The sequence below is a fragment of the Megalops cyprinoides genome, chromosome 16 (genome assembly GCF_013368585.1).
Source record: "Megalops cyprinoides isolate fMegCyp1 chromosome 16, fMegCyp1.pri, whole genome shotgun sequence".
NCBI lineage: Eukaryota > Metazoa > Chordata > Actinopteri > Elopiformes > Megalopidae > Megalops > Megalops cyprinoides.
The window spans coordinates 6485625-6497725 of record NC_050598.1 but is presented as its reverse complement, the minus strand read 5'-3'; the positions used below and the strand labels follow the sequence as shown (position 1 = coordinate 6497725).

The following is a 12101-nucleotide window of genomic DNA, read 5'->3' as shown; positions in this document are numbered from 1 at the left end:
CAGATCTGAATCAGACCTTTTCTATGGCATGCCAACACCACACTACCACTTTTCGGAGAAAGAATCTAAGTATTACAGATACTTTCAATATCTACTACCATATATATTGTTTATACATCTTTGTCTGTAGTCATCTTTTATATATATATACACACACAAACATACAAAGAATACGTAGGAGTCTACAGGGACAGAATTTGAGAGCTGAAATTAGTACTGTACTGCACAAACAATGTAGACTTTACATGCCCTTACATGTATCTATCAATCTTTTGTTTAAAAATGACTTAAGGGCCCTCAAAAATGGTTTAGGTGAAGATGTTCAACAATCAAACGTCAATCTAGTGCAATGGACCATAATAGAAAAAATATAAAATATAGGTCAATTAAGTCAATGTACACAAATGCACACATTACGAAAAGTCTAGTCGTACTGACAGATGTTTCAATTGGCAGCTGGTTAGAATAGTTAAAAAATATTTATACACTAAAGCAATTTTGTTATCCTTGGCATTTGAATGGAAACTTGATGCACGCTCTCATATGACACAATCTGGCAGAAGTAAAAAAAAAAAAAAAAAAAAAAAAAAAAAAAATACCAATGAAAACCAAGATCACTAACACATGTATCCTATGAAACCATAATGACATAAAATGGCGATAATGGTGTTAATGAGAGAATAGGGACTTATTAGTAAATTAACTGAAATATCATTGGCTACATTGCTTACATGTGTAGTTCCGAGGCTAAACAGCATGCTGAGGAATGTAATTTTTTCCATACTTAAGGCTACGTATGTAGATGGATACAGGAACAGACACACACACACACACACAGAGCGACACTGAGGAAGTGTGACCCTGTGTTTCCTGTCAGGTAGAAATATTCAGCTGGATTCACCTGCAATCACACGGGGGCTCAGACTTCCTACGGCCGAGGAAGGGAAGACTTTTCCGCGGAGGCAGGGAACAGGGGAAATTCTGCCTGGATCAGAGAAAAGGGGGCGGGGTCTCTCTTACGGACGGGGAAAAGGGCGGGGTTTCCACAGGGCGTGGGAAAATGGAGTGCATCTGAAGAGAGAGTCTGTCTGGTACGAGCTATAGTGCATTTTTCTCTCTCTCCCTTTCTCTCCGTCTCTTCCTCTTTTCTCTCTCTTCCTCTCCTCACGAGAAGACAGTGTTGCGCTGGTTCGTGTCCCCGACCTTCTCGAAGAACATGAAATCCTGTCAGACAGAAAGAAGACAGTGTGGACTGAGCCGAGGTGGAGGGGGACCTGCATTCACAGGTTATGCAGGGGCTCAACAGGTTTTTAGTTTTCTTCTACACAAGTATTTCTCTGAGCTGTGCATTACTAATGCTAGATGAAGCATATGAAATAAATGTAATCACATCATTTGCCCATTTATCAGGCTGGATACTGTTGCCACAAATGTTATACACATGAAACAAACTTTTAGCTCTGTCTGTTTCATATTGAAAACTCCATCTCTGCCACTCATGAAGATGTGAGCTTTTCAATTTTGAACAGTCTTGACAGGGCATGTTCCAAAAGAACACCTATAGCCAGCATAGTAACACTATGGCATAGCGGCACCAGAACCTCCTGTTATCTGGCCCTGATGTAGGATATCTTTGGTGGGGTGTTCGGTGCATTTGAAAGCACTCACGATGAGGAAGCAGGCTCCCATCAGCACAGCTTTCATCTTCACGTCCATGTCCATGGGGAACTGGATGCCGAAGTTGTCTGTGTCGGTGAAGACCTCCTTCAGCAGTCCACTCCACTGTTTACTGATCCGGCCAATCGGCTTTCCACCATCCTTCCCCTTAAGCTGCGCAGGGAGGATGCGCAGTTGGACATATGCGGAAAGGGGAAACACAGGAAGAGACAAGAAAGAGACGTTATAGATTAATTTTACCACTGCTGTCGTCAAGACCACATGGTAATCCTCTCCACTTTTCCTATGCCACCCCCCTAATCTGCACCTCAAAGTTGACGTCCCCACAGCAGTTACAGGCGAAGCAAGGCCCCTCCAGCTTCATGAGGGTCTCATGCGACGCCCCCTGGATGGAGAATTTGGGGATGCAGGGGTGCCAGTCCTGAACCACATAGCCCACAGTGGTGCCAGGTGGAGCTTGAACTTCCAGCTGAAAACATAAATACATACATACACATGCTTTAGAAATAAGGGTCCCCCAACAAGATTTATTTGCCATCTGTTCTCATTTACTTTTGGCCTTGGAATAGCAACAATAACAAAATGGTCAGTTAAGATGCCCTGATTAGCTGCAATCCTGAGATAGTACGGCATCAGCCAGGCATGGTGTTCACTACATGAACATGCAAACGGATCAGGGCATCTAATCTCAGCAGCTGCATGTCAATGCATTTAATAATAGCACCAACATTCGCCAACAAACTGACTGTCATGACACTGGATATTTTGATTTGATTATTTTGGACTGGATTAAATATTGGTTGGTTCAAACAATGCCATTCTCCTAGGGAGGACATCCTGACCTTATCAAACAGCAGGAATGAAAAGAACAAACCAAGGGGTGAATTCATCTGTTAATAAAGGAATAACTTCATTATCGGAGACTCTGTGTGAGCTGCAAAGCATTACTCAACACAGGGTCATATGAATGCACATATGAGCGCCCAGCCAGTGGAGCTCGGTGTTCAGAATCCCAGCAATAGCAGTGAGTGAAACGCCCAAAAAAAAAAAAGAGGAACCCAAGAAAAACAAGACACCCTCTATTCCTCCTTTGCCCTGCATTGAGGGAAGTTAGAGTGGGGGTGGGGGGGAGACGCACCTCTTGCAGGCAGCAGGGGCACCAGCAGGAGGCGCACCGGAACGGCCGGACCAGCCGAATGACCTCCCTGTCCATGTTGTCCTTGATCTTCATGTCGAAGCTGCGCAGAGAGCCGCAGCAGTTGCGGGTGCAGCAGTCGTTCTTCTCCTTGGCCTTGTAGATCTTCTGGCCCAAGCTGTTCTTGATTTCATACTGGTTGTTTGTCTCAAAGCCAATGAAGGCTGAGGAGTTAGGGGGTAGGGACCGGAGGGAATGGAGAGAGAAGACAGCGGGAGGACAGCACAGACGATGGAGAGAAGGAGACAGAGGAGGAGAAACAGGAGAGAGAAATCAGAGAATGAGGAGGTAACTCTGATTCTGTCTTTCTCCCAGGCTTCAAATTCAACATCGGCTTTCCTCTCTTTGATCACTACATGAATGGAAGAGACAGACCCACACTTACCTTCCAGCAGCTCAACTTTCTGGTGGATCAAGATCTGATCAATCTGCAGCAGAGCACACAGAGCAGAGACATGGCAGAGTATGAGAAGGAGAGCAACCTGATACACGTCACATTACAAAAGCATGCAAACATCCCCTTCAAACAGCACACCCCTTTAAGCAGAATACCCTTTAAAACACTATACCCCCTTCAACAGCACACCCCTTTAAAGAGAATATCCCTTGTAAACAACTCTCCTTGTGCTGTGCCTCCGTGTAATGATGGTGGACTACATTATTTTTTGTTGCCTGATGTTTCCTCACTGAATGAGGCCCATTCTGGTTCCATCTGTATTTCAGTGATACAGATAGAAGGTGACATACGGGGGTATTTCTAAAGCCGCAACCCCCTGTGTACATTAGCGGGTGGTAAAGTTGTTGTGGCAGGAACATACCTCACATGTCACATTGCGGCAATGTGATGCACTTGAACTTCCTGCTCTGTAGCACCCATGAGACAACCACAGAGCCTTATACTATATATACTATATGTACAAAATGACCAAATCAGCTGCAACATGCACTTTCAGCATGAGTTTACTGACTCCTACAGAATCCATCTGAGCGTTTACCTCTGCTCTCACAACTGGGACAGAATGGCGACTACCCTCCTGCCTTCAAATTCTGCAGCATAAGCCAAACCGTAAAAAAAGGCAGGCAACTTCACCTCACAGGCTGGTTTGCAATCCATGTTCTGGGACCAGTCTCCCCCTTAATCGCACACACTACATCAAAGGAGCCATAAACTGACTCCAGCGGTGAGCGTCACCTGGCTCTTCCGTGGTTACACGGTCAGAGCAGGTGCTGAGCAGAACTGTCAGTCTTCAATGCGGAAGCGTTAATCTGTTCATGCGTGTGGTTTACCAGCCTGTGCTAATGACATTTCAGCCACAGCCTCTGAACATGCTCGAACAATGAGCACTCAGTGTCATCAGCCTCACCCGTGGGGTACAAAGGAGAATCAAGCCCCCCTCCAAATTTTTGGTGTCACGAAAATAAAGGAGACCCCCTGCCACTTCACAAGGCGGCAGCAGTTTTCTGTTTTTGACTCCCTGTTCCTGGACCCCAGGGCACCACCCCAACCACAGTCTCTCACGTCTACTTTAGATGTTACGCACGCTTATATTATCATGACACACATATGTGAATAATGCTTATTATATTGCATTTTTTCACAGTTGGTTTTGTGTCAGGAATGAAAACCCCTTTGCACATAAGTTTTTACCACTGACAAAGCATGTACAGATTGCCACATGCTTACGAATCTCTAAAATACCCCTACAACGGTAAGACTTCCTTGCTGAAGTGAGAAAATGGCACCACTCCATAAAATAGATTATTTCTGGAATTAGCAGACCTCTGCAGGACCAGATGTTTGCATTTGGTGTGTGATGAACCAATTTATTTGTACCTCCACTGCCACCACAACACCAGCAACACTGTCCCAGCCCCTAAGGCTGACATAGATGGTCCTGTAGGTGTCTGCAGAATCAGTGTACCTTCACCAAATGCAGCACAGCTTCCAAAAGCATTCTCCCCAGGGGCAAGGTACTCAGTGCAAATTGCCTCAGTAAGTATACAGCTGTATATGTGTATAATTACATAAGAAAGCTATGCAAGCTCCTTTGGATAGGAGCATCTGCTAAACATCTGTAATGGAGTGTTACAGTTTCCACCAGTCTATGGCGTAGCACTGTAGCTTGTTTTCACATGTTCAGTGAAACACTGGAGAAGATGTTTCTTTCGTGAGACAGCAGGGCTTTTTGAGTGGTGTGGGTTTGTTTTGGTGGGGTTACACTTGGCAGTGGTGTGAAGGTCTGTTCAACTTTGGTGTGCTGCACATCACACCCAGCTGTCTGGAAACAATCATGAAACGGAAAGGGGAGTGGTGCCCAAAACGACTCATCTGAAGACTCTGATAAGCAACCCATGTGATAGCTTTCAGAAGACCTTTGTAGAGAAAATGTAATCTGCATTACAATATTATATACAAATTGATTGGACGCATTGCTGTTTAAACAACAAGAGATCTGGTACCTAAGCAAAACAGACCAGTTCCAAGAAAACCTCTCCCCTGTGCATACCACCTAAAGCATGTAGCAATAATGGCAAATTCACAGTACTTTGTGTTACAACACAGAGGGAATGTCTCAGAGAGGTACAAATGCACAGTTCACTTCCATTCAGTGGGCTGCAACTCAGCAGTGGAGGCATGATGTTGTGACATTGCACTAACAGGTAAAGAAAGTCACACAGAAAACAGACATTGACAGTTGATCCAGATCTTCACACTTGGCTATCATTTGCTGAGGTACATGTGATTGTGTTGGTGTTGCTGTGCATGATTTGCCTGTTATGGTGTGATTTGGCCATTGGTAGGTTATGGAAAATGTGCGTTTGTGTATGTGTGTGTGCGTGTGTGTGTGTGTGTGTGTGTATGTGTGTATATATAACTGTGTTGATTGAGTGTTTAAAAGTAACAGAGAGGTGATGACATGCGTGTGTGTGTGTATGAACAGGCATGCATACACGTCACCCCGTGAAGCGTTTCTGTGCCAGCTCACCTGCGTGAGGTACTCCAAGCCAGGCGGGACCCCCACAGGGACAGAGACGGCTGGGGCAGGAGAGACAGCCGCAGGGACACCTATGTTGCCTCCGCCATATTCGGGAACAGGCATGGGCCCCTGATGAGGGGCAGGGCTCACCGGGCCTGGCTGGTACACCACGGGCTGCCCTGGGGGAGGCTGGTAGCCCATGTGAAAACCAGCGGGCGGTGGGGCCTGACCGGGTTCCCCATAACCCCCCTGCGGCACTGGGTACGGGGGCATGGAGTAACCCCCTGGCTGGGGCATGGGGTAGGGGGGCTGGTTAGGAGATGGGTAACCTGCAAAACCAAAAAGAGGAACACACCAAGGCCAGAGTGTGAACTTGGAGACAGGAGGTGACTAAGGCCTTAGCCACACTTAACAGCATTAACATCTGCGGCCCTGTCGTGTTGGTTTAAAGCAGCTGCCGGTTTTCAGTGGAGCCGTTGTGACACCACAGTGCGGGTTTTATTCAAATGCAGGCCAAAGGGAATAAGAGGCCTTTGTGTCACCCTTATTTTCATCCAGTGGCTGTTTCTGGGCATTATCTCTATCAATTTCACTGTTTTGATCTGTTTGCTTAACCTTTATGCACAACGGTTTAATTTCAAAACATAGTATTCGGTCTCCCGAATGGCTCAGTCAGTAAAAGTGCTTGATGTTTCAAGTTAAGTCTGAGCACCACAGCCCAGGTTCAATCCTGGCTGTGGCATGTGCCATCAATGACCAGGAGCGCATAGCAGTGGAACAAATAGGGATAGAGGTCAGTAGGTTGGCCAGGGGTCTGTCCATCCCTTTGCTTACTAGCACCCCCTGCATGAAGGGTTCTTCAACTCTGTGCAAGCTTGGCATAGAGACTGCAGTGTGTGAAGAATGGTATTTGGCATCATCCGCTTCAGAGGACAACACATGTTTGACTGCACCCTGCTGGATTGTCAAGTAGGGAGCTGCAAGGATGGGCAGCTTCACAGCACATAATGCATCTGGATAAGAGCAACTGTTAAATGATAAAATGTAACAAACTATGTCCAATATTGGATCAAATAATAATATCCAAATTGGTAAAAATTGTGGAAAAAGAGCGTGCGGCATTCTCCTTTGACCGTGGACAACTGGCACAGCACTCCAATTCCACAAAAACCATGTCAGCCTTTATTTATGACTCCTACTACACATCCTCGCAGCATGTATCCGCCTGAAAGCACTTGGTGTAATATATGATGCTGCATGCAGGGGAAAAGCCAGGCATACAGCATTAACCTGTTCTCATGTGGCACCGCTGTCTTGCCTGTACACCCCACAGAACTACTGCATAGAAGCCATCGGCACGTCACAAAGTTCAGAGCCAAAATAAAGGTTCAGAGCCGGGACATGAAACACACCCACAGCACCTTCTCCCAATAACAGCAGGGTTGGGCAGAATCACAAAAGATGGATGTTCATCATTATTCAAAGTAAATATTCTAATGTTTCCCCTTTCCTTAGGCTCACAGCGCATCCCTGAATTTGACCTGAATGAAAAGGCAGGGTGTCAGGCCAGATGTGATGTAGTGGTTAAGGCACTGTACTTAGGACCCGGGCATCATGGGTTCAAATCCCACAGTAGAATATGGCTGTAATGGAAATATGCTTCTGTTGCTCCGGTATAATCCTGGCCACATTCCACAAATGTACAAGACGTAACTGCAATTAATCAACCACAATCACTGCAAGTCGTCCCTGGAAAAGGGTGCTCGCTTCGCAAAAACTGGAATATAATTACAACAAATAATGGAAGAGAGGGATAAGAATCACAGTGATAAGATCTGGGAGAGGGGATTTTTTTTAAAAAATTTGCATTCAGACCTTTCACTCTTTCCACCAAACAAGCTCAGCTTCCCAAAATACCAAAAATCTTGTTTGTCTTTTCGGTGTGGCCGGCCAACTTCCTGGTTAAGTAGTATCCTGGGAACCAAATGAACCTGGGTACAATGGCCCCAAACATGTGTCCTAATGAGTTTTGGAAGTCATTTGACCCGCCTCTAATGAAAGAGGAGATTGCTGCCAGACAGACTAGACTGGAGTCTGTTGTTTTATGACAAGGTTTCGCGTTTCTCCTCTCTCTTGCGTTTAAAATGAGCGCTGTCTGAATGTTTGAGCCGCAACGGCGTCTCCACTCCTCACATTCCCGGTGAGGATTCCAGGAAACAAAAAAAAACGTAGCGGCATTTTTCTTGCATTGTGACCGCCCCCACATCACAGACACACCTAGGCCAAAAACAAGCTCAACGGCAGGATCAGCCTGTTGCAACCGCACTGCTGTGGAAACCTCTTTTCAGCCTGAAGGCAGGCCAGTGTTTTTTTAGGCAAACACTTCCAAAAACGTGAGGTGCACATGCTGTGCGGCAGGGGTTTCCATTGTTTGGTGTTCCTTTATTTTGTCAAACTTTTCTTTGGTTTCCTGCCCGCTTTTTAAACTCCCCACAGCAGCTTGGAACAGCTGCCGCCATACTGAAGTCAGACGTCTCTTTTCTGCACTGTAAAATAAGTCATCGGGTTCCATATCCAAGATTACCGGAAAGGGGGGTCTCTGGTGTGACCTTCAGGCTGTGTCTGAATTTGATATTAACCCAAAACACACCCACAGAAGTGACCCCGCGCTCCAACCAGTGCTTTGTTTTTTCCCCCTGACTGTGGCAGTGGCAGTACACTGTGAGTGTTTTCCATCACATAGTTGTCCTTGTTGGACTATTTCCAGAGCATTCCAGAGCGACATGCACTGGAATAAAATTAGACCTATCACCTTTCACGGGGGGGAGGTGTGTGAAATTAGCGGTGCCCCTCCAGAGGGTCTCACTCACTCATTTAACTAGAGACACACACACATATGTGACCAATACATATGCACATGCTCACACTGACACACAGTGGCACTAATCATAAACTCTCAACAACACACACATTCATACATGTGCATGCAGGAAGTCACTCATTGATATTCACTCATTTTCCCTGCCATTCACACTTAGAGGCAAGACAAGGAAACTCAAAGCACACAGAGGAAGGAGAGCCTGACATATAGCACACTGACATATAATGACAAGCAGGCACACTGCTACTGTGTGTGTGTGTGTGTGTGTGTGTGTGTGACCTCACCGATGACATACCGCTCACATGCATTACCTGGAGCTGACATGATGCGCTGAGCTCTGTGGGCAGCCAATGGAAACGGAAAGGCCAACTTCCCCCTCTGTTCCAGTCACAGGGTTTCTATGGAGACACAGAGAATGTAAGGGGGTGGGGTGTGTGAAAAAAGAGAATGACGAGGGTAAAAGGACTGGAGATTCACTTGATGAAAACACAACGATGGGACAGTAAAGTCAATTACATTTGCTAAGCAGACACATTCAACCAGAGGAACTTCCATAGCCTACAGTTTTTACATGTTATCCATCTATACAGCTTGATATTTACAAGCTAATTCAGGTTAGGCACCTTGCATAAGGTGGCCTACCAGGGAATTGAACAACCTTTGGATTATGAATGCTGCTCCTAAAATGCTACACAACTCCACTGGCCATAAAACACTCCACTGTTCTGATTTCCATGCATCTGAAACTAGGCTTACAGTGTGAGCAGGACAGCACCTCTTTGGCCTTTTATCATGCTGTTTCACAGCCTGTGTAATCTGAGCAGGATAGGAACAAGGAGCCAGTGACTGTACATTACAGTGGTTCAGGGCGAACATGAGAAAGCCCTATTCTGATACGCTGTATTCATAGTGGATTTTACAAGTAACTATGCTTCAAACAAATCCTCAGTTGTTTTTCAACTAACCAGGCTTGAGATCACAGGAACAATACCCTTGAGATTCATATGGACTGAGTCACATCAATGGGTGTGTGTGTGTGGTTCTCTGAACGAATAGGTGGTGATGGGGGGAAATTCTGAATATGAATACATGCTAAATCTTACATAACCATTGCTTCTACTGCTCCCACCTTTGAGTAAACCTGTACTTAAAAAGTGATGGAGGCATGCGTAAAGGGACCCTTGCTCCACTATAAACACCGCGCTCTCGCCAAAGGGGTGTATTGTATTTCCAGAGGAGTCTAGCCAAGCATTTCACTAGACCTGCACTGCTAATCGTGATAAACGTTGGTATCGCACCCCGTAATCCTATCCAAGAGTTAATAGTCACAATTCTCCACACACAAATCACGGAAAATCAAAACTTTATTACCACTGTTTGACGCTTATCCCAGATAATCCATGCTGATCCAGGGGCAGAGAAAAAACATTGCGTCATCAAATATAAAATCAATGGCTCAATCATTTATCTGGACATGTCGTGTGTTTCATCTGTCGACCTACGTCCATCCACGTCCATCCATTCTATCCAGTGGGGCAGTCACGAGCCCATAGGTTTTCCCAACGTCCACAAGCGGGTCATACTGTAATCGTGTTAGGAACAGGCCGCTTTCCCTGTGTAAAATTACACTTTCCGCATCTGTAAACCGCAGTTAACCAGTATTTCATAAACAAGATAATGAATAGCTTTTATTACCTTTTACAGGCTAAAGATAACGGGGTTATTCATTAAACTTTAACAAACAAACCAAATAAGAAATACTAGCTAATGCTGGAAAATGCTATCTTCAGATTTTTTATTATTTATTAAAGCAGAACGCTTACTTTTGGATTATAGCTTTCCATCCAGTTCTGCCATCAAGTGAAACATCTAAGATGTCTAGAGGAGGGTTTAGAGGACAGGCCCTATAACTCCAACAGAGTATGCAATGCATGGGTTACGGCGCTGATGTCATGCGTGCTGCCGTCTATGATTCTACAATAAAAAGCTGCCAGCTAACTCTATTTGGATAATACCCTACATTGGCTACCCTTTGTCGTTTTACTCCATAATAGCTATTAAACTCTTAAGTACCTACAGTCATAGCAAAGCTTTCCTCTTTCCAATAAAAACGCACCAGAAATACAGCGAGAACAAGCTAAGCCTGAAAGGAAAGATTGGCCTTTGTGATGCATTCCCTTTTTAACTTAATTTGTCGGGTGGTACAGTTCCTGTCTTTGTTTAAGGCAATACTGACTTAGGTACTTTCGCTATGTTTTGTTCGTTTCGCATGAAGAGAACATGGTCTCCCGACAAGTGACTCCACATGACTGGTCCTACTTTCCTGGATGCTGAACGCTACCATAATTGCATGCAAATTTAAAACAATAACGTCGAACGTAAGACCTTTTAAAGTGACTGAGCGATGCAAAGTTTACATCAAACTCTAAGACATACAGTGTATTCGCGTGTCGACCGTTGCAGCCTGTTTGTTATCATTCTTAAAGTCTAGGAGAAAACCATTTCCTGAAATCAGTAAACTATAGCTACAACATCGATCTGAAGGACAACAAGCTTCAGCGAAAAACATTTTTTTTTCTCACCGGTTGACAAATACGAATGCCTCTTGGGTCACAGCCAGGATCCAGTAACTTGCTTGCTTTTCAAAAGCAAGACTGTAGCTTTTGAAAACCAAAATAAAATAAATTTGTAGCACTTAACGTAGCGACCTGCTATTAGGGTGTCTTTTCGACACTGCCGAAGCTTCAAGTCGGCTGTGTTCGTCTTTGTATGTAGAAGCTAACTGGCTTTCACACGCAAACACACACACCCCTCCCAATCTCAATTTCTTTCGTTTTTTTCAACTTTCCCCTCCCTCTCAGCGTTTGACGTGCTCTCTGGTTGAAGTCATGAGATCTTTACAAACCTTCCCCAACACCGGTTTCAAGGTTTCCGCAATGTAGCAATTGGCAAACGGGACAATTTAATTAACTGCATGCTCTTTAGCTAGTCTCCCGTGAAATAAATTACTGTTTGTTTCTTAATGTTTATTTTAGGTGACAATGAAAACCTTATTTGCACGCCATGTCATATACAGCTTTCATTTTTATGTCCTGATGAGCGAAACAGCGATGCTATTACTCTTGTTACTTTTGTGTCGTCCAGAAATTGCATTATCTGGTGGATTTACTGCAAGAATGTGGTTTGGAGGACCTGTTCATAAAACTGAAATCAGCCATCGTATTTTCTCCATACCTTTGCTAAAAGAATTTGTGAATATTCAGACTTTTGTAAAATGCAGCGATATTTTAAAAATGTTCAAATATTCAAATAACAATTACAGGAAATGTAAATAAGGTCAGAATTTTGAACTTTGACATACATTGCATTT

The 12101-nt window shown here is 44.6% G+C and overlaps 1 protein-coding gene across 1 annotated transcript; it reads right to left on the bottom strand.

Annotated features, from left to right (window-relative positions):
* Positions 1-477: 477 nt before the first annotated feature.
* LOC118791089 (phospholipid scramblase 2-like) lies at positions 478-11501 on the bottom strand. Its single transcript, XM_036548350.1, has 8 exons — positions 11314-11501; positions 9043-9129; positions 5860-6179; positions 3258-3300; positions 2816-3036; positions 1985-2146; positions 1669-1830; positions 478-1224 (listed from the first exon to the last, which is right to left on the bottom strand). Exons 2-8 carry the CDS (start codon positions 9053-9055, stop codon positions 1165-1167), a joined length of 981 nt encoding a protein of 326 aa, XP_036404243.1. The 5' UTR covers positions 9056-9129; positions 11314-11501; the 3' UTR covers positions 478-1164.
* Positions 11502-12101: the final 600 nt, after the last annotated feature.